Here is a 23,762-nt window from a genome sequence, read left to right on the forward strand (position 1 = left end):
CACTAATGCTGTTTTAGAAAAGACTAATTCCAGTCAAATTTATCTCAATTCTCTAAGATAAATTTTAAATCAATGATCTTTATGTTATAGTGAGAGGAGGTTAATCTCAGGTCACCCATCATAGACATTTCTTACTTCATAGGAAATATAAACAACTAAGATTTATTTTAAACTTGCCTGAGTGACCATCCTGCATTCAGGGCAACAGTGACAGTTTCCACCAGCTCAGGATTTGCCCAAAGCTGGGTTGTGACCCCACAGATGTAGCATCTTTTGCAACTGAGAATGGTTGTCACCCTTGTGAGGCCTGTTTTAGTACTGATGTGAGAAAACAGTTCTGGTTTTAAATATATGTGTGTTGTTTGTTTTTTTTTCTTTTTCTCCAGTTGCTAGTTATGGCTTCTGATGTTTTACTTAAATGTAGTCGTAGTGTATTTCTTGCTAGAACACTGTATGAAAGGGAATGAGATGAGTTTTCTGCCTTTCTCCAATTTTTCTAACTTTCATCATGTATATTGCTATCCTGTGCCTTTAATTTTTGTGGTAGTTTTTTTCAGAGGAGGCACTTGACTGTAAATTTACATAAGACAAGTGAGTCAAAAGTAATTTTGTGTTTCAAGTGGCCCCACAAAAGGGGCTTATGTAATATTATGCATGTGCCAATAGACATTTGAGAAAGAAATGTGCTTTTTTGAGGCCTTAAAATGAGATCTGAGCCAATAGACTCTGTTGGGAAAGCATGCACTTTTTTATCTGTAACATTTGAAGACCAACGCATAAATTTGACTTATCTGTAATGGTTTCCACTTCTACTCCCCACAGGTTTTGAGATTAGTGTTTCTGATCTTGTTGATTTTTACTGTTCTGAATCACAGGGCTCACCTTCTAGTGCTCTTTATGGTCATGTTCTCCCATACAAAACACAAGCGCTCTTCTATGGCAGAATGTGAAAACACTTCTCGGAGTTCTAGTTTAATGAAATTCTTTATTGCTTTGGAAGCAAAAAGAATTATAAGTTACTAATTTCTTTCAGATTGATCACATACTGCAGTGGGCTATTAATATTTTCTCTTATGACAACTAGATAAGGCAGAAAAGTACATTACTAATCTCAGGTGATGTATTCAGTGCTGCCAAAAAATACACAGAGCAGACAATTCCTACCTCAGTGACGCACTGTGAGATACCCTAAAAGGAAAACAAAGTCAACTTGATTGTAATTACTTGTACAGTTTGGTTATCTTGAAATAGTTGTTGAGCAAGGAATCTCTAGAGGGTTTTCAGAAGCAAAAAAGTTTCCGGAATAGGCTTGGAAAATTCTGTGCAGGTTCTGAGTTACTGCCCTTGTCAAATTTACCTGCAGCTGCTGCAGAGATTTCCACCCCAGCCACCCACCTGTCCCTTGGTCAGTGATTCTTACCTAGGTAGCAGAGGTGGTGAAAAGACCAGAGCTGTCTGCTCTTCAGGCTGCAGGGACTGCCACAGTCCAGTCTTCCTTCGAGTAGTACATCCCCATTTTCTCTTTGGCAGAAGCCTACTGGTGCTAACGCTCATGATTAATCTCTGCAAAGAAAGAATAAATATTTTTCACTGCATTGGTTCCCAGAACCAGCTTGCTGCCTGACCACATGAATGAGGTTCTGGTGCAAGTGAATGACAATTTGGAGGGCAGAGCCACCGTAGCTGGGACCTAGATGGACTTAAGCCACAACTGAACCAAATCTTCTGTTGCCCAGTCCATAGGCGGGTAAAATACACCTACCCTGATTTTAATATACATTACTACTGCAGCTAAGGTCTGTGATTTATGCTTCATTTTGGACTTACCTCTTACAGCTGAAGAGAAAACTTGCAGAAAGGGTGGTAGTGAGCAGAAATATCTCTGTGGCTGCCCTTCAGAGAGTAACAAAATGAGGACAGATGTGCTTGTTTCCAGCAAGTGATGCTGCCCAAGCCAGCAGATACATTTTGCTTTGCAGTGCTATCTGGTGTACACTCCAGTCGTGATTATTCAAAAGACCTGCCACAGCCAAACCTAGCACATCTGATACCAGTGGATCATACAGGGCTTTTTGGTAGTTGTCTGATTTTAGCCTGTTCCGGCAAATCTGGTGATGAGAGAGAGCAGAGAGTGGTCAAACTGGAAGAAACTTGGAGAGAATGGCTGATGCTGAATGTCAGAATATCTCTGAAAAGTTTGCTGTGCTCATAGCAGGTGACAATGGTGTCTTCAGCCTCACATCTAAATTTTGACAGGGACGATTAATTTTTTGTTTAATTGGAAGAAGAGGTGGTCAGAATAGTATGATTAACTTTCTGTGTTTACAGCTGGCAGTAGGTGAGCTGAAAACTCATTTGCAAGTCTGTTTCCCAAGAGGAAAGGTATTTCCCAGTGCTAAGTGTTGTTTCTGTTAGCAGTCATCTCATTGCTCAAAGTAGGTCTGAATTTTTGGCCCAGAATATTCATTTTGAGTAAAGATCCTTTTGACACTTATTTTGTGTTTGTAAGCGAGCAAGACTTTATGCTTTCTCTAATATGGGAATTTTGACATGGCTAGAAGTTATTTTTTTTCCCCCACATCATCTGATGTTATTTGTGAAACAAATTTGAAACCTTAATCATTTAAGCTTTTAGACTGAAAGAATCAATGCATGTTTTAAGCTTTATTTGAGGAGTTACCAATAGTGATATATCCTATGTTTCTTTGATCCAGATTATATGGCAAGTTTTATTTAAAGTAGAAGCATAAACAAAGAAACATACAAAGTGAATCCTGTTTTGCTGACCCCGACTTTAACTCAGGAGATGAACCCAGCAGTTAAAAAATGCATGATATATGTGCCTTTAAAGCATATCTGACGTTTATGGTTTTTGGTTGTTTGTTTTGTTTTTGTTTTATGGTGCAGCCCCTCATTGCGTTATGCACCATACACTTGTCAGTCCTACTATCATGCATTTACAGATCTCAAGAGTTTACCAAAGTCAGAGCAGTTATGTTTTGGGGGAGTAGTAGTAAAATTTTCTATTTTTTTTCTCCCCTTTCACATGCTACTTTATCTCCTTTGACTTTTCCTCATTGTAATGCTGGAAGATACGGTAGTTCTCCATTACTTCTGTTCTCAGTGTGTTGGTATTAGAATTAGACGTATTCAGACAAGAGTTGGGGTTGTTCAGCCTGGAGAAGAAAAGGCTCCAGGGAGACCTTATAGTGGCCTTCCAGTACTTAAAGGGGGCCTATAGGAAAGATGGAGAGAGACTTTTTAGCAGGCCCTATTGTGATAGAACAAGGGGTAATGGTTTTAAACTAAAAGAGGGTAGATTTAGACTAGATATAGAATCATATAATAGAACCGTAGAAGGGTTTGAGTTGGAAGGGACCTTAAAGATCATGTAGTTCTAACCCCCCTGCCATGGGCAGGGACACCTTCCACTAGACCAGGTTGCTCAAAGCCCCGTCCAACCTGGCCTTGAACACTTCCAGGGAGGGGGCAGCCACAGCTTCTCTGAGCAACCTGTTCCAGTGCCTCACCACCCTCACAGTGAAGAATTTCTTCTTTATATCTGATCTATAGGCCGCTATAAGGTCTCCCTGGAGCCTTCTCTTCTCCAGACTGAACAACCCCAACTCTCTCAGCCTTTCCTCATAGAAGGTGTGCTCCATCCACTCTAATCATTTTCATGGCCTCCTCAGGAAGAAATTTTTTCACAATTGGGGGTGGTGAAACAGTGGAACAGGTTGCCCAGTGAGGTGATAGATGTCCCATCCCTGGAAACATTCAAGATCAGATTGGACGGGGCTCTGAGCAACCTGATCCAGTTGAAGATGTCCCTGCTCATTGCAGGGGGATTGGACTAGATGACCTTTAAAGGTCCCTTCCAACCCAAACTGTTCTATGATTCTATGATGACTGTTTTCTGAAAATCCAGATCACGCAGCCCAATTGAGCAGCATGGAGACAGGAGTGGGAGCATGGGAAAATTCCTTTGAAGAATGTTATGTAAAAATAACTATTGGGAGCTTATCAGTATGTGAACTGTATATAAAAAACCAGATGCACACTGGATAAATAATAATTAGAGTAGGCATCCATCTAATGCAACCTTCCATAATTATCAAAATGAAACATGCTAACATCTTGTGTCCCTACAGACAAGCGGCATAAAGATGAAAGTCAGCTAATACTAGCTTTTATTCCTGGAAAACATTTTCAGCTGTGGTGAGGTAACAGCTGGGCTGTTAGCTGCAAGCGTCGCTGCAACTGTGGGTGGTGGTCTGTGCAAGCTTAGCTGCTCTTCTGAAAGCAGAAGGTAACTTTGCTGTACAAAAAGCTGTAATCTAGGAATTAAATGGGATAATAAACTTAAGAAACGTAGGCTTCTTGCTAATCTAGCCTGCTCTCCAGGCAAGTTTATATCTAAGTATTTTGTACTCAACAAGTAGGACTTGTTGGTAAACATGGAGTAAGGGGTGTAGGATTAGTGTTGCCATCAGATCTGTTCCAGTGGATAAGTTGTTGTCATGGGGGATCAGGACTGATACATATTTCGTTGTCCAAAGCACTGTTTATGTCCTGGCCCGGCTTCCAAATGGTTTCAAAGAAGAACTTTTTGAGGAGTAACTCTATACTCCTATATTAGGAATCATGGAAAAGTGGGCACATGTGGTGAAACTGTCATCCTGAAAGGATCAGTGCTTCATGAAGATGTCAAAGATGACTTTTTGGCTGCTTCTGAACAAAGGAATAGTTGTAACTTTATGTGAACTCTACCTAATCAGAAGAGACCGACATTTGCAACATCTGGATTCACTGAAGTAGACAGAGGCTCCATTTTTTCCTCATACAAGTAGCACCAGAGCCCCAAATGTTAAATAGTTTCTACTCATCCTGTGGATAAAGCTCTCTGAATTTTATGCAATTATTATAGTGCAAATATGTGCTTTTGAAAATCACCATATATAGCTAAATCAAAGTAAAGTGCTCTAAGTGTTTTTTTTCTGTAAGCTTTTGTCTCCTTAATTATTGATCTTGTGACTAGAGACGCTTAAAGGTAGTGTTCCCAAAGCTGTGCTTGTAGAGGGCTACTTATCAGGTAGGATAAAAACCAGAGGTGTCCTAATACCCAGGGTCCCTACCCAGTTTGATAACACTGTATCTAAATAACAATTTAAAGAGTGTCTAAATAGCTTCACATTTTATTGTGTTCTAGGCATAACTCCTCCATCAGACCCAGAAGGAGCTTGTGGCTGTCACCTGCAATAGCAGAAGGATAGGATGAGCAACTGGGGTCTGGAAATGGAGCTGTGGGCTTTCTGGGCTCTGCTTAGCTGAAGTCCCTATGTGCTTCCTGAACTCAGGTGCAGGCACTCACCTGGGCCTGGTGTGTTCTTGGCAGTGGTGGTGAGCTGGTTTTCTCAAAGGTGGCCAGTGTAAAAGCTTCTCTGGAGTTTGGGAGCTGACACCTTTGACTTATGCGGTCTGAACTGTGCAGAAGTATTTAAGACATAGGAGGAAACTTCTGGGTGTTTTGTTTCCTCCTGTACTTTTCTTGGCATAATTTAAACTCTGAGTATTCTTGGTCAGGTGCAGTGTCAGAATCATGTTGGTGCAAACTCAGGGAGATGTCTTAATATCTGCAGAGAGAGGGCTGATCACATTCTGTCTTCAGTAGTGTTGCAGATGCTATAAAATGTGTGCCAGATGCAGTAAAATGCGTGCCAGAAAATAACATATATGTATTTTACGTTATGTATTTATATGTATTTTAGAGTTTACATTTGCCAAAGTCATTATCTTCCCTTAACATCACACTCAAGTACAGTATCAGCTTTTGTAGTGTCACATTCAAGACCCTGCTAAGCATCTGGATCAATGAAATGGTACCACGGATAATTTGGCAGCTATAACAAAGAACCTGTGAGGATTTTAAAGGATAGATCTCTATTTGTTTTTCTAATACCATGAGATTCAAACAATAATTGTGTTGAGAAAAGGGAGTTTCATAGTTCATTAAACTACCTTTCTTCTCACAAATATTTTTTTGCCATTTTGGAAAGCTATCTCCAATGTAGATCCTGAATATATTTTGGCAGTGGTACTTTTTTCATTTATTCTGAAGCTACTGTTGATATTTGTGCATGTTTGTTCTGTGGTATCTCTGCAGGTACAGCTGTGCAGGAGTAAGGCATTTATTTTTGTTTGGACAGTTATCTGTATTAACAACATTATCTAAAATCTAAACTATTCTGTTCTCTTTTGATCTTTTTCTAAATACTTTCCGTGATGAAAAATTTAAAACCCCCCAACTTTCTGGAAACTGTTGGCTTCAGTTCTCTTGAGAAATGCTGATCAAGACCAATGGCTAATACTTTTAAACCTGAAAACTATACTGTAGGCATATTCTACGTTTAGCTTTGTAGACAGTTCACTGTGTAAGCATCTTACTAAATAGAAAATGTAGCTTATAATGCCATTAGTCCAATGGTACTGCACTCAGATATTTTAATTTGAGCACATGAATGGGATTTGAACATATAAATTGCTAATTTTCCTGGTGATAATTTCATGTACTGAGAAATCAACACAGTCCTCTAAAAGGGGTTTTAGACTCTTGATTCCACTTTGAACATCCGCTCATGTTTATGCTGGCAGTTTTTGGCTGCTTCAGAGAATTTTCTCCTGTTTCAGCTGTCTGCTTAGAATGGTAATTCATTGAAAGGTATTAAGAAATTGGTGTTCATTCAGGTGTCAGTTGTTCTTTGATTCTGAGCAGTGTGTTCCTCTCTTTCACATTAAGAAACAAAGGACCTGTATCTGGTAATAGCAAGGTGTACGTTTGAGAACTAAATATTCAAAATTCACTTTAAGTTTTGCATTGAGGTGCTTTCACAGGAAATATATTATACATCTTATACATCTGGATTTCACTGTACATATTTTCCCATGCTCAAATTTTGTTTACACAAAAATTCTCAATACTTATCTAAGATTTGCTAACCTATTTCACAGGTTACCTGCATGATGGATTTTCTGAGTCACTGCATGAGAATTCTGGAGAGGAACATACCAGCTGTGTTAGTGTGTGAACAAAAATAAATTGAGAACAGACATTTTCAGATATTTATTACTAGCATACCAGATACAGTAATTGTTTAACATTTATAACTATTTTGCTATCCTGTATTTAAAAAAATACCAACACAACTTAAATACATCTTTAAAAAGTCACTTTTGGAAGTAGAATTGCATGGCTCAGAAAAATAGGAATTGTCTTACACAGACTCACTGGTGTCAGCATTTGTCACTGCCCTTTCTATATAATTGGTGTGTTTACTCTTTGGTATGTTATTTGGAGATTTTTTTTTTGGTTGTTGTTTTTGGGTTTTTTCCACTTTGATTTCCAGTTGAGTTTTTGTAATATGACCATTTGCTTCACTGCAGCGAGCTTTTGAACGGCTCCTCTTGGTAGTGTCAGAGAAAGGGGCTGAGTGGTCATGTTAATTGGAATGTCTTTCATGTGGCAACTGAAACACTTGGAGATGTCACTTCTGGGTTCCTCCTCTTCCAGTTGTTTGTCCATTTTGTCTGTCTGTAGTTGCAAGGCCCTAAAGGCATGTTTGTCTCTGTGTCTGTGCAGTGGACCCTGATCTTAACTGGGATTGTTGAATGCCACTTGAAATAAAAAAAATTAATATTGATAGATGTCTGCTGTCATAACTGACTTTTTTTGTTCTGCAATCGCAAAATTGTTTGATATTTTTTTCTCTTAAATGGCAGTAAACAGTACTTAGAAGTTAAATACAGAATCAGAACTGCCTTATGTGTGATAGCTGTAGTGCTCTATGATGAAATGTGCGCAGCATTGGGGAGTGGCTTTGATGAAGAAATGGTGTTGAAGCTTTCCTCAACATCAGAAAGAGGTCTGGTTATGCTAATTAATTTCTCAAAATTGGCTGAAAACCAGTTTTCTATCAGGCTCTTTAAGTAAAGTGTATTTATCTTGTTTACAGTCTGGTCTTTACCTTGGTTCTTTACATTTAAACTTTTTCAGTTTGCTTTTGTTTGTATGATGCAGTGCAGTCTGCGATGGGGTGGTGGCCCCAATTGTACATTGCCACTGCACTGTAGCAATTTGTTTCTGATGTTGATATGTTGGAATACAGTATGATATTTGAGTACCAGTATTATGCCCTAGTGAACATGATGCAATCATAAATGACATACTTCATAACATATCTCATTGAAATTAATATCCTTTCCCACCCTTAATATAAGTAAAGAAATGTGTGCATCATAAATATTGTTCTTCTGTCAATTGTAATGAGAAATTCTTGATGCTGTGCCTTTTTCATATAGTTGTATTTACAAATTCATCCGTTGTTGCTCTGGAAAGGGAAGGCTCAGTGGGCATATCTTACAGTAAGGAGACAAAAGACTAGAATATCAGTTTTCTTAACAAGTCTAGCAATATGTTCACCAGAGTTCTCAGCTTCACAAAACCAGCTGAATGTTGTTACTATAGCAGTGTGAAGAACATACCTTTTCTTGTGACTGTAGAGAAAGACTGCATGAAAAAAGCTAACAAATAAAAAAGATGTTTAGAAAAGTTATGGTTATTTTAATCTGGAAATTTTATTTAGTAATATTCTCAAATATCTCATCATATTTAGCAATGCTGAATAATTACTAATTTGGAATTTTGGTGCTACCTATAGTCTGTAAAATGAGGTTGTAGGTATATGGAGTAAAATAGTTAAAATGGTTGGATACTTTTGAAAATGTTGGTCTTTTTTGGTCTTTTTTGAAGTTTTTAATAATGTGCATAACTTTTCTGAACTTCTTAAAATGAAAAATTATGTTCTGTATACAAAGCAAAAAATGCTTTGAATGTGTGTGGTCATAGAGGAGTATTATCCTTGTCTCGTATGGCAATGCTAAGAATTTAATTTAAGAGTTTATAATTCTAGAGTGGTATATAATATATGTAGGTGAGCTTATCATCTGGTGTAATTTTTGTTAAGGCCAGACAGGTCACTCCATCAGAAAACTTGGCTTGTTGCACTCCATTACATAATTAGTAACTAAGGTTACTTATTTTGATGGTTCATTTTGGTGAATATTGAAACCCTTAGTAGTGTATAGTCACCTTTAAAGCTGAGATTTAATTGTTGGAAGGAGACACTCAAAGTATTTGTATTTTCTGGCCAAAATCTGGGGCAACATAAAGCATACATGTGTTCTGTAAGACTGAACAGCCTTCTGCTGGAACACTGCTTGGAGGAGCACCAAGAAGTGCCTGTGAGTGCCAGAAACAATTTGATCCCTTTCGGCTTTCATAGGGGTGACAGACCAGCCTTGCACTAACTGTTGTTAATGAAACTTGGTTTGCTCCTGTTACAATGTCCATCCATCAACTTTAGCAGCTTTTGCTATCCAGAGATACGGATTGATCATCTGCTGATAGCTCATACCTTCTGTTTTAGGCTTTTCCTGATATGAAGATATGTTTTGTCCTTTGGTCGGATGCAGTCTGCTAGTCTTTCAATAATAACGCAGAATGAGAGTATTTAGCATCAGAATTGCGGGAATAATTTAACTAAATACAGTTGAACATGTTTCCAAAAAGAAACTTAGTTTAGAATTTTGGGTGATAGATGTTTAAATATGGGGCCTTGCTGGCAATTCTTTTCTTTGGTGCCCCTTAATTTGTGGTCTCCTCTAGTTTTTGTGTCTTGGGTACTTCATTCTTTTCAGTAGCCTAATTCAGCTCCTCTGATAAGAAAATACAGAAGAGGTTGTAAGAAATTTCTGTGGTTATACTGCCTCAATAAAAAGGTAGTGCTTGTCTCCTGTAGGAAAGGCTGAAAGAGAAATATGTGTTTCTGAAGAGTTTGTGACTCAATTATATATGAATTTCATAAAAAGATACAAGATATGTGTCTATCCCAAGGACCTTTATAATCAAGAAAGGTTCCTTAAATTAGTAAGAGGCCAGTAATGTTTTGTCTCAGAGTGGGTGTGTGTGAATACATTCTTTTTTTCATAAGTCAGTCTTTCTATACCTGAAGGCAACCTGTCTTGTTTTTTACACTAGAGCAATAGTTGCGGACTTGAAGGGTCACCGAAGTTGAGCATCAAAATACCAGATAATACAATTGCATCCCTATTCTGTTATGTTTTGATTTAGTTGTCCAAAATAATCTTTCCCACCCTCCCCCCAGCTGTCTCTCAACTCCATCAGCTGGCATTAGCAATGTACTTTGGCATTCTTTGTGATAGGAACATCATTGTGTATTTCAGTGTCATTGTTTCCTAACTGCTTTCCTTTCATTAAATATTTCTGTTCTATTCAGTTGTTGTCATCTAAAAATCCCACTGAATTCCTGTCTTTTGCCTCTGAAAAGATAATGTCCTCCCTTTTGAGAACTGTTTGTATTTTGAATGCTCATTAAGAGTAATATCAGTTGATACATGGCCTAGGCATTGTTTGGTGGTAAAGTATTTTTTTTTTTTTTTAAACTTAATTTTTGTCTTGGCTGTCACTGCTTCTTAGGGAAGTAGAAGACTGATTGTTTCTGTAGCTGATACAGTACTCTGCAAATGGATTGCAATGTGATTTTTCTAGATTACTGCCATCCATTTTAGCAGCAGCTACTGAATAAAATTTTATCAAGGTAGCCTGTTACTGTTCTGAGGCTTGCAGGTGAAGAAAGAGTTAAGCATGGTTCCCTTTACTGCTTCCTTACTATGTTAAGCTATACTACTTCCACCATACAGAGTATAAATAGGGTATGAACTTTTTCTTTTGCCAAAGGGGGAGCTATGGCTGCAGTGTGTCTGGGCACATTTGGACTTTCTCTATTTTAATCCTTAGCTTTCTTTAAACGTTTCACTTCCTATTCTGTCCATGTAAGTCAATATCACTACCTGGGCATGTATGGTCATACACTACTAGGTCACACTTACCTTTTCAAGGATTTCAGGACATATCTTCAGTTGTAGCAAATCAAGTTAGTTCTTATGAAGTTGGTAAAGGTAAAACAGCTCGTGTGTTTCCTTTGGAGTTTTAGACTTTTTGGTCCAAGTAGTACTTTGTATTGTATTCAAAGTTTCGTATCCATATTGTGCTGTACTCTTCCTTTCCTTAGTTTTAGATGTAAAAAGGCTCATTTTAAGGACTTTGTAATATAAATGATAACTTTGACTGTGAGTGTTCCCAAAGCCAAGATTTTCCAACTGATTAAACATTCTCCCAGATGAGGAATCTTGACAATTCTGGAAAAGCAGTCTGAGGAATGTCTGCTTTTCTGCTTCACTCTTCAAGATCATAAAGCTTTCCCCCATGCCCCCGTTATCTTTCTTAGTGATGGAAGAACTCTGTGACTTTATTTTTAGGCAGAAATCTCCTCCTCGTTTTGCAAGTCCACCTAGCCTTCCAGCCATCCTACTCCACAGCTGTCACAACAAAGTTTCTTTCAGATGCTATTAAATGTATCAGACATCACTCTGCAGCATGCGAGTTTGTTACCCTGGGGCTCTTCAGTCTTTTCTCATGTTATCAAAACCACTGTGTGATTTCAAGGTTTCCTACATTCCTTGGAGGAAAATCAAATGGTACATGGTTAGGAAACTGATAGATACTCTGCAGATTTAGCAGATCTTGAGCAATTAAGTGGTTAATATCCTCAATTTATTGTTTTCTTTTCTCATTTCCCATAACCGTGACTCTTGTGAACTCTCTGTATCCTTTTGTCTGTATTTTCAACTGGGATTTTGGGAAAACTTTGCCACACTGGAGAAGCAGCATTGCTCTAGCTTTGTTTATCCTTTTTCTGTTCCCTCTGCTCCTCTTTCAGTTATCTGATTGCTGTAGACAGTATTCTCATCGGAGAGTTTTTTTTATCCTCTTTTTCTCATTCTTTTCCATCTGTTACATTTCAGTAATTTGTGTTGTAATGATTTTAATGGTGGTAACACCAGTTAGCCTGGTTACAGATTGGGTGTGCTAAAGCTCTTTTATATAAGGGCACCATGAAAGATGAAGGTCCCAATTGATCTTGCCCTTTAGCATCAAAGACAGACAAATGGATCAGACAATTGGCAGAAGCATCCTTAAAGTAGCTGCTTAGCTACTATTAAACATACTCTGTGACACCTCTGTACTACCAAGATAGCATTGTGCTGTACATTTCATTCTTCTTCATACTTTTGGAGCTGGAAAAGATCTGTTTCCTGCCTTTAGTTTCTCTTTCTTCTGCATACCTAGAACCTTTCTCCCTTGATTTTTTAAATCCTTTCAGCTCATGTTTATGGCTTCCTTTCATATTCTGAATCTTTAGGTTGAAAGATACCTTTTGAGCTCATCGAGTCCAAAGCCCTTGTTTAAGCAGGATCAGCTGCAGCACGTTGCCCAGGCCCATGCCTGATCAGCTTTGGAATATCTCTCCATATGGACACTTCACAGCCTTTCTGGGCAACCTGTTCCAGTGTTTGACCACCCTCACAGTAAAAAAGTGCATTCTTGTGTTTAGATGGAATTTCATATGTTTCAATTTAGGCTCATTGCCTCTTGTTCTGTTGTTGGTGGGCACACTGAAAAGAACTTGTCTCTGTCTTCTTCATTCCTTCACATCAGGTATTTATACCCATTGATGAAACCCCTCCTGAGTCTTTTCTTCTGCATGCTGAACAGTCCCAGCTCTCTCAGCCTCTCCTCACAGGATAGATACTCCTGTCCTTTAATCGTCTTCATGGCCCTTTGTTGAACTCTCTCAAGTATATGTCCATGTCCCTCTTGTACTGGGGAACCCAGAAATGGACAAATATTTCAGGTGTAGCCTCACCCGTGCTGAGTAGAGGGGAATGATCACCTCCCTCCACCTGCTGGCAACGTTCCTCCTAATGTGCAGTCCACCAGGCTGTTGGCCTTTGCCATGAGATTGCATTGCTCACTCATGCTCGCTTGCCCACCAGGACTCCACGGTCTTTGCCAAGCTGCTTTCCAGCTGGGTGGAATGGGGGTTAGTCCGCCCCAGATGCAGGACGTTTCATTTCTTCTTGTCAAACTTCATAATGTTCCTGCCTGCCTATTTTTCCATTCACTCTGAGTAGCAGCACAGCCATCATGTATACGGCCACTCCTCTGGCTGCGCTCTGTCCAAGCATCCAGATCATCAATGGATATGTTAAAGAGTACTAGACCAAGTATTGACTTCTAGGGGACACCACTAGTTACTGGCTGCCGACTGGATCTCATATGAATAATCAAAACCCTCCTGAGCTTGGCTGTCCAGCCTGTTTTCAATTCATCTGACTGCTCATCCAGCCCATACTTCATCAGCTTCCCTAAGACATTATGAGAGACTGTCAGAAGCCTTACTAATGTCAAGGCAAACAGCGTCCACTGCTCTCCCCTCATCTACCAATTTTGTCCTGGAAGGCTATCAGGTCAATTAAGCATGATTTCCTCTTGGTAAATCCATGCTAACTATTTTGAGTCTCCTTCTTGTCCTTCATATGTTTGGAAATAATTTTCAGGAGGATTTTCTCCTGTCACATTGCCAGAGATCAAGGTGAGGCTGGCTGGCCTGTAGTTCCCTACATCTTACTTGCTTGAAGATAGGAGTGACATGACCTTTCAAATATAATTGAGAGTGGTCTCACAATGAGATTAGCCATCTCTCTCAGCATTTGTGGGTGCAACCCATCAGGCCTCGTGGATTTACATATGTCCAGTTTGTTTAAGTACTCCCTAACCTGGTCTTCCTCCAGCAAGGGTATGTCTTCTTTGCTCCAGACTTTCCATTTGAAATGTTCTGCTAGGATTTTGCAGGAAGAAGTCTCTCACTACTGTGGACTATATTCAGTCCACATTCTTCCTTTTGTATATGGATCCAGGTACTGCCGTGGCTGGATGCCCCCTATCCACTTCACCTGAAGCTAAAAGAACTGGAACTGTTTTACATTACTGCCTCTTAGCTTTGTCCTCATTTTGGACCACAGAGTTTCCATGTTTCCTAAGTGTAATCTTTCTTCCTGGAAAGCTGAGAGCCTATGTAACCCTTTAGGCTGGAGAAGATTAAGCCCTGAGCCCTGCTGAAGTTTCTGAAGAGATCAGATTCATCTGACATAAGTATGCAGTGTCTAATATGTTAATGGCTTTCAGTTCTGCTCAAAATGGGGAGAGGAGCAATGGTGGCTCCCACTTTTTGCTTGTATGTCAGTGATCAGAAGTCCCTCTGAAGTCGCGAAAGGTGGGAGTTGTAGGTTTTATATGATCTTGAGAGCTTCACTTTTTAGGAGAATACCCTAAACATGAGGCTGAAGGCAAGGCTGGAATGGGACCATTCTGTGTCATTTCCATGAATGTGTGATTTACAGGGTCAAAGAAAGAAAGTAGAGGGACTGTAACACTCTTAATGAGCATCCTTACTTCTTGGAAGGGCAAGGCAAATCCCAGATTCTTACCCCTAGTTTAGAAAATGGTTATTTTATACTAAAGAACCATGGAATGAGGTGCATTAACAGGGCTGGGAGAAAGGACTGTACTTCTTGAAAGTGTGTTTTCTTCCTATCTCATTTTGCTCTAAACTTCTACTGAAGAAATTCAGTGAATAATTAAATGCATCAAACAATTGTGACTGTCCTATTTTTTTTTTAATTTGGCTGGCACTGTGATGTTCATTTGCTGAGTCTTAACTAATCAGATGTGCAAAAATCAGTAGTCTCTTTTCACAGATGATTCTTGAGTGGTAAATTTCATGTTGCAAAGAGTGGGACAACAGATGTGCTGTTCCTTCCATGAATTAGCAGTGGACTGATTCCTGTATTGCAGTCCAAGTGAGTATGAAGTTATTTTACCTAGCAGTGAATTACTTCTGAACGCTGCTAGCTTCTGCACATATTATGCTGGACTATTCAAGGAAAACACAATGAATTACATTCCCATTCTTGTGTGCTTGCCCAGGGTTTGAATTCAGTTATGCTTCTCTTACAATGCAGTGGCAGGTAGTGAAACTCTGTGCGTAGCAGGAGTATGTTAATCCACAATAGCTGTGGAAACATGTCTGTTCTCAGTGTGCAGTGGGGAATTCCTGGACAAAGTGCGGCTCTTAAATGCAGCTCCTCTGGGGAAGCCTTTGGAGTGAGGATGCTGCTGGTTTTGAGTGAGGCTGAGAAGAGCAAAGGAAGCATTTCTTAGTTAAGGGAAATGTGATAACTGTGGTTTAATTTCTCCATTGAAAAAATGCATGGAGTTTGTAGCTGGGAGCTCTTCGAGGTGGCCAATGCTAAGTAAACAATCCCCCTGTGTTTTCTGTTTAATAGCTAAATGTATCAGCTTTGTCTGCTAGATTTTGCAAACCCTTAAACAAAACCCCAAATCTTAAGTTTTTGAAACTACAAAGTTGTTGTCTTACTCCACTCAGCAAGTATTTGTCTTACGGCAGAAATCAGATTATCTTCCTTGCTTCTTTCTGGATGATGAGCTTGGCAAAAAAACAGGGAACGAGTATGGTCATCCTGAGAAAATTACTGATGTCTCTAGCAGAAGATGTCTATGAGCATGTAATTAACTGGTCCAAAGGGAAGGAACATGGGGAAAGTACAGAGCATAGCAATAAAAATACACCAATACCCTCTGTATAGTATAACCACAAATAAACAGTAACTCAGACTATAAAAGGCATTTTAGAGTTCTCTGTCAGTGTCCTGAGATAACCCAAGTCTTCTGCTCCTGGTTGTGTAAGACCTTTGCCCTGTCTGTCTTGCAGAGAGAGAGGAAATCTGTGTGATAGATTTATCATTCGTAGATGAAATCACAGATGAGTTTTGTTGTTCTTTTGGGAAAATGACACTTCACTGTGAAGAATTTGTTACTGCCTTGATCTCAAGTTTAAGGGACATTTGAATAGTTAAGGAGAATAGCTTAATGTTCTTATATTGCTAAAGCTATTGTTTAACTTGCTGTTTATGAAAAGACCCATGAAGACTTATGAAAGGCTGACAATTCGTTCTGGTTATCATTTGAGCTAGGCTTGGTGACTCCAAAAAGCTTGTGTGTGTGCGCTGTTTTTTGTTTTTGTTTTCTGGTGGTTTATGGATCCTAGAAATGTGGTTTAATCCTTTCACTCTTTCTGTGTCTTAGTTCTGCATTGCACAGTCGGCGTTTCAGATGGCATCTTATGAATGGATGCCTGGTGGGTCATTCCCCCTTCTTGGGAGCTGATCAGAGAGCTCTCACAAAAATGTTGTGGGTTGCCTCTTCTGTTTCCATTGATGAATCCATGCTTCTAAGTGCCTGTACACTAATACACACAACATGGGTTAGTTAGAGATCTGTGTGCAGCTGCAGGGCTATGATCTTGCTGGTATCATGGAGATGTGGAGGGATAGCTCACATGACTGGAATGCTGGAATGGGTGGCTCTTTAGGAAGGACAGGCTGGGAAGAAAAAAGAGGTGGAGTTGCCTTTTATGTGAGAGGACAGCTGGAGTGCCTGGAGTTCTGCCTGGGGATGGATGATGAGCCATCTGAAAGCTTATGGATAAGGATTAAAGAGCAGACCAATATGGGTGACACTGTTGCAGCTGTCTGCTACAGGCCACCTGATCAGGAAAAACAAGTAGACGAGACCCTGACAGTGAGAAGTAGCTTCTCATTCACAGGCTCTGATGCTCATTGTGGTCTTTAACTGTCCAAATATCTGCTGGAGGGTCAGCAGAGCAGGTTATAAGCAATCCAGGAGGTTCCTGACACAGGTAATAGATAAACCAGCAGGGAGAGGTGCTCTGCTGGACCTCATACAAACAAGGAAGGGCTGGTTGTGGTATGAAGGTCAAAGGCAGGCTTGGCTACCCTGACCATGAGATAATGTAGTTCAGGATCCTAAGAGCAGGGCAAAAAGCAAGATCACAGTGCTGGACTTCAGCAGAGAAGACTTTGACCCTTTCAGAGATCTGCTTGATAAAAGTTCTGTGGGATAAGTCCCTGAAAGAGGGAAGAGGATCCCAAGAAAGCTTATTAATATTCAAGCCTCACCTACTCCAAGCTCAGGAACAGACCATCTCAGCAAGCAGGAGGGCAAGCAAAGATGCCAGGAGGCCTTCATGGATGAACAAGGAGCTGCTGGCAAAACTCAGACATAAAAAGGAAGCATGCAGAAGATGGAAGCAGGGACAGGTGACCTAGGAAGAATATAGAAATCCTGTGTGAGCATGCAGGGATGGGTTTAGGAAAGCTAAAGCCCACCTAAAGCTGAACCTGATAAGGAATGTGAAGACTAACAAGAATGTAAACAGCAAATGAAAGACTAGGGAAAAGGTGGGCCTGCTGCTGAATGGGGAAGGGGACCTGATGACACAAGACGTGGAAAAGTTTGGGGAACTGAATACCTTCTTCACCTCAAGTTTTTATTAGTATGACCAGCATTCAGAAATCCCAGGTCCTGGAGACCAGAGGGGAAGTTTGGAACAGGGAAGTGTTACCCTTGGTGAAGAGGGTCAGGTCAGAGAATACTTAAGAAAACTGGACATCCATAGGTCCATGGGCCCTGGTGGAATAAACCCACGAGTGCTGAGGGAGCTGGCTGATGTCATTGCAAGGCCATTTTCGACCATCTTTGAAAGATCATGGCAATCAACAGAGGTACCTGAGGACTGGAAGAGAGCAAATGTCATGCCTATTTTCAAAAAGCACAGGAAGGAGGACCCAGGGAACTATAGGCAGGTCAGCCTCACCTCAGTCCTGAAGATACGAACAACTCATCCTGGAAATAATTTCCAGGCACATGAAGGACAAGAAGGTGACTGGGCGTAGCCAGCATGGATTTACCAAGCGGGAGGTCATGCTTGACCAACCTGATAACCTTCTATGATGAAATGCCTGGCTTAGTAAACGAGAGCAATGGATATTGTCTACCTTGATATTAGTAAGGCTTTTGACACGGTCTCCCATAAGATCTTGGGGAGGCTGATGAAGTATGGACTGGATGAGCAGACAGTGAGGTGGATTGAAAACCTGTTCAACAGCTGAGCTGAGAGGGTTGTGATCATTGACACAAAGTCCAGTTGGTGGCCAATAACTAGAGATGTCCCCCAGAAGTCAGTATTTGCTCCAGTACTCTCTAATGTCTTCTTCAGTGATTTGGATGCTTGGACAGAGGGCACCCTCAGCAAGTTTGCAGATGATACAAAGTTAGGAGGAGTGGCTGGTACAGCAGATGGTTATGCTGACATTCACAGGGACCTCAACAGGCTGGAGAAATGGGCTGACAGTTCAACAAGGGGAAATGAAAAGTCCTGCACCAGACGAGGAGCAACCCTATGCACCAAGACATGCTGGGGGCTGCCCAGCTTGAAAGCAGCTTTGCAGAAAAGGATCTGGGTGTCCTAGTAGATACAAAGTTAAATAAGCCAGCAATGTGCCTTTGTGGCAAAGGCCAACAGCCTGGTAGACTGCATTAGGAGGAATGTTGCCAGCAGTTTGAGGTAGGTGAACCTTCCCCTCTGCTCAGTTCTAGTGAGCCCACACATGGAGTATTGTGTCCAGTACAAGAGAGAGATGATTAAGCGTGTGGAGCATCTTCCATTTGAGGAGTGGCTGAGCGATCTTGGACTGTTGAGCCTAGAGAAGAGAAGGCTCACAGGGATCTCATCAGTGGGTATAAATACCTGATGGGAGGGTGCAGAGAGGATGGACCTAGGTTCTTTTCCGTGATGCACAGTGACAGGACCAGAGGCAATGGGCACAAACTGAAACACAGGAGGCTCTGACTGAACATAAGGAAACATTTTTTACAGTGATGGTGACAGGTGGAACAGGTTGCCCGGAGAGGTTTTGGAGTCTCCCTCCTTGAAGACATTCAAAAGCCATGTGGACATGGTCCTGGACAGCCTGCTCTAGATGGTCCTGTTTGAGCCAGGGGGTTGGACAAGATGAGCTCCAGAAGTCCCTTACAGCCTTAACCATTCTGTGATTGTGTGATATGCACTTTGCTGACCTTCCAGAAGTTATACTTTAAAGTTACAAGTGCTTTCTTATGGTAACATATGGGAAGGGTAAGTATTCACATTCTTAGTACCAACTAGACTCTTCACTGAGGGTGGTAATTCAGCCCTTCTTTCCATGCTCTGCCACTGTTAAGGTGAAGCTTCCTTGGAAGAATAAGGTGAATAAAAATCTGAGAAAAATCTGTAGTAAAGTGGCAACTGTAACTACCAAAGTTACATCTGAATTTCCTATTCTTGTTTGTCTCAGCATGTTTCTTGAACAAGGGGAAGTCAAATGCATAGTTCCTGCAACCTACACTGAAACAAAGATTTCTAGGTGGAAATATAAATACACTGAAACTAAGAGGGGACAGGAGAAGAAATGGGACAAGCTACATATTAAATGTGACATCAGAATTCCTTGTATATTAAGGTAATTTCATTATGTCAAAGGCTTATTTTTATTTATTTTCAGAAAATGCTGGAAAATGATCCAAAATTAACATCTTGAGAAAATGAGTTCATCTAGTGGTTCATTGTAATAAACATAAGTGGTTTCTTAGCTTAGATCATTCAGAAAGGAGCTTGCAGAAGCTTCTAATACAACTGTGACATGTGCTCCCTGAGGCACAGAACTGGTGTAACCTCACCTTTATTCTCTCATGAATTAGCTTGACTGCTGGTTTGTTGTGTGGCTTCTGGAGGTGGGAGTTAATTCAGGAATATCCTGCAATAAGTGTTCTGTGGTGGTCAGATGAGGTAGATATTGTGGTCTCTTCTGGTATTATGATTTACAAAGTTATTTGGTTATTGTGAAATTTGCCTATTCCATAAAATGACTGAGAATTAATGCTCGGTTAAAGCTCCTGTAGTGTGCAATTGTGTGAAAATAAGGAGGAATTTTTTATATTTTACATGTGACTATCATATGTGGATATAATGTATGCAAATACCGGTGTATATACATACACACACACACATACACACACTCATACCCTCTCCCCTACCTTTGTATTGGCTCTGTGTATGTATAGAACATTATGAATGAAAAATAAAGGTAAATATATTGTCATGATTCCTCAGGTTGATTATATAATGAAGAATATTACTCTTCAGAAATACTAAATAAATACAAACAGGGAGGAAGGATAATGTGGAAATTTTACCAGCAAAAGCTTTTAGTAATACTTCTGCCATGCAAGTCTGATTTACCCATATTTTATCCATGTTAGCCAACTAATTAGTCCTATGCTATTTGTAGAACAGTTGTTTCCGAGAAAAACACTTTGTGGAGTAGAGGCTACGATTTGTGTTTAGTGTTACTTACTATTTTTTGAGGCAAATTACATTCTTTTTCAAAAATATCGGTATTTCCATGAAAGTCCATGAAAACGGCAAAAGTGCTGAATGAAAATCTTTTTGGCCTGGTAGTAATTGTCACTTCACTTGGCTGTAACTAATTACTATTTTTTTAAGTCTCATAATGCCGATTTAAAGCCCTTATTCCTTATTGCTAATTTTTATCATTCAAATTGCAGCCTGATTTATATTCAAAGGAAAATGAAAAAATTACATTTCCTTTTGTGTATATCAATAAAGACCTTTATATTTTGAGTTTGGCTAGTCATACTTCCTATGTTATAAAGGAGCTTTGCAACTTCTCCAAATGATTCCAGAGGCTTTTTTGCAGTTCAGTTAATAGTATAGACAAACTGTCGGTTTTATGGGATTGAAAATTTGTAAGATCTCAAAAATGAGAACTTTTAACAATAAGATGGATAAAATATTAAGCGTTAAGAAAGATAACTCTTGGTATTCAACACAGGATCAGCATCCCTGGCAGTGCACCTCTCTGCAGTGCTGAGAAGTCAGTGCTTAGGAGATATACCAGTTAATAAGAAATTGTGTTTCTCTGGTAGTCATGGGTTTATGCAATGAAGAAATTAATATTTTCTTCCTGGGGGCATTGGTTCTAAATTGCTCTGACGTCTTTCTAGTGCAATAGAAAGTGCTTTCCTGATTATGAAGACAGAGATTAAGAAGCACTTTTATTCATTAATGGTTTAAGAAATGTTTTTGTCCAGATGTTTTGTGTGAAGATATTTGATTTGGTACTTCTGGCAAATCCTACTCCTAAGAGGAAGGAGATGCAAAGTTCTTCCTGGATGGGAACAGCCCTGAGTTTTGATTCAGTGAAGGATGTGATTATTTAAAGAGATGCAGCATTCCAAGGATGCTTCTGAACGCCACAACAAAGATTGTGTCCTGTGGGCTAAGTATCTTTTTCATTTGCTTTCAATAATTGTGTCTCCAAGTTGAGTTTACTTTCCTGCCAGTTCTGATCAAAGCATTTTCATGATAAACTGATTTCTCTTCATTTTGGTCTGTCTGCCAATCCAAATAACAAAAAGTATTGCTGATAGCTGTATAATTTTTTTTTTTATATTCTTTTTGTCTTTCTAACAGACCATCTGTGGAAAAGAAAAAGGAGAAAAAAATGAAGTACATATTCTTAATATTTTTCATGAATTTATTACCACAGTATGCTGGGAAATCTTTGAGAAGAGATGACAGTTACCTGAAAACATTTGAAGACATTAAAAATGAGATAGCTGGCTATACTGATATTGCTAAAGCAATTATTGATCTTGCTGTTCATGGAAAAGCTCAGAACCGATCCTATGAAAGATTAGCGGTTTTTGCTGATACCATAGGACCCAGACTCAGTGGTTCAAAAAATCTAGATGCAGCCATCAAGTATATGTTCAGAGCCCTACAGGAAGACGGGCTGGAAAATGTGCATCTGGAGCCTGTGAAGGTACCACACTGGGAAAGAGGAGAAGAGTTTGCAATGATGCTGGAACCAAGGAACCACAGCATTGCTATTTTGGGACTTGGGAGCAGTGTTGCAACTCCTCCAGAAGGTAACTCTTCAATTTGGAATTAAGTATCTCTTGCTTTTTAATGCCAAACTGTATTACACCCCTAACAACTTCTTTTCTCAATGGTCGAACTGAAGTTTTTTTCCTGCTATAATAGTTCTGCAACACAAGATGCAGTTTTTCTGGGACTTTTCTGTATGACATGGTTGTGAATGATGTTGTTTGGTTTAATTCAGTTTGGTTGAACTGACTTGTAAAATTAGAGTTGATTCCTGAACTCTCCATTAAATCTATACCCTTTTGTTTAACACTGCAGAACCTTGTTTGAAAAGATTCTGCTCCTCCATTGGGATTGGTGGGAAACTTGTTCTTGTAATCTGGGGTTTTTCAGCCCTTTCTTTTTCATTTTGACCAGAGAAGTTATCCATGGAGTGTTGAGTTGACACGTAATTTGTGCTCTTCTTGCCATGCCCTATCCTGCCAAGCTCAGCGCTTCACTCTGGCATAAAACAAGACAGCAGAAAGAGGAAGAGAATTTCATGCTGAGCTTGGAAAGTGCCAGCCCCTTGCTAAGTATGGCAATTGGTATATGTGTGTCCTTTCCTTCCCCCTGACTCATGCTCACCCAGAAAAGTCTTTGGCATTTACCTGTTACTGAACTGTGTGTTGCCTTTTGGTGGATCGTATGTGATATGTTACTTTGGAAACAAGGATCATTGTTAGCTGGGCTCAGCAAAATTCAGGTGTTTTGAGCCCCTAATTATTAGCTTGCTTGCAAACGGAATGATTTATAAGATTCTCTTCTTGTACATACTGATGTGGGTCTTTCTCAGGATTGCTATTTAATGGCCGGGTGACAACCTTCTTCATAAAGAACAATAGACTTATTTCTAGACTGCTTCAAAAACATTCTTATTCCTTTATGAAAAAATAAATTTAGTTTAGGAAATAAAAGGTAACATGATACTCATAATTTTTTTTATGAATTGTGTAAATTTTTGTGATAGTGAGCTTTTTGTTTGAAATGAAACAAATAATGAATAAAAGCTGGTTTTGTTTAGAAAAAATATATAGCCCTTCAAAACACAACAAAGTAAAACTAGGTAATTTAAGATATGTTTGGAATAAATCTTACTTGGTTTGGTAAACTGCTACTGTAAAGTTTGTCTGAGGTATTTGTCATATTGAGGTAACTGCATGCCTAAGATGCAAAACAACTAAAACCTAAAAATCTGTTTATCCCATGATACGTCTAGGGCTTAGTGCTTTGGTAGGAGAATATTTATAGCAAGGGTTAAACCTACAAGTTATTTTGTATCCTTTCCAGCCCTATTCCAAGCTTCCTAAAAAGGAACCTAAAATTAAAATGGCTTTTTTGGTGTTGAGCAAGTGTTACTGAACCTGCGAAGAGCAATGTAATCTTGGTGAACATCTTCACATTCTCAGAAGTCTGGGTTTTGCTTCCCTTTCTAAGCTGTGTAGTTATTTGTACTTACTTGGTCTTACTCCTAGGTTTGACTTTTTTCGTTTAGAGACATACTGAATTTACATGTTTAAAAATGCTCAGAGAGGCTAATCATGTCCTTCTTTTTCATCTGTAAAGATCTTATTATACTGATGACTGAATGATTGGGCTAGTACCTGTGGCTGGTGATGTCTTGGAAGATAAGATTGTATTATCCAGCGCTGGTTTATACTGAGTAATGTTCAAAAAACCCACATTATTCTTTCTCACCTTCACTTTCATCTGAGGTCTGCTGTGTTTCTGAAGAGGTGTATGTGTTGGTGCTAGAAGACTGCATGTCAATGAGATCTCTCACAGAAGAGTGAGCAGTTTCTCACACTTGGTGGAATAATTTTGATTAAATTACTTACCTTCTGACTTAAAATCTAT

At 39.5% G+C, this 23,762-nt stretch overlaps 1 protein-coding gene across 1 annotated transcript in view; it reads left to right on the forward strand.

Moving 5' to 3' along the window:
- The window catches only part of CPQ (carboxypeptidase Q), a 162,778-nt gene that overhangs the window by 3,368 nt on the left and 135,648 nt on the right, over positions 1 to 23,762 (forward strand). Inside the window, exon 2 of the mRNA XM_074885026.1 lies at positions 21,453 to 21,910. Coding sequence (XP_074741127.1) covers positions 21,484 to 21,910 — 427 coding nt within the window. The 5' untranslated portion in view covers positions 21,453 to 21,483. The remainder of the gene's footprint in view (positions 1 to 21,452; positions 21,911 to 23,762) is intronic.

Source organism: Strix uralensis, chromosome 1, assembly GCF_047716275.1.
Source record: "Strix uralensis isolate ZFMK-TIS-50842 chromosome 1, bStrUra1, whole genome shotgun sequence".
Lineage (NCBI taxonomy): Eukaryota > Metazoa > Chordata > Aves > Strigiformes > Strigidae > Strix > Strix uralensis.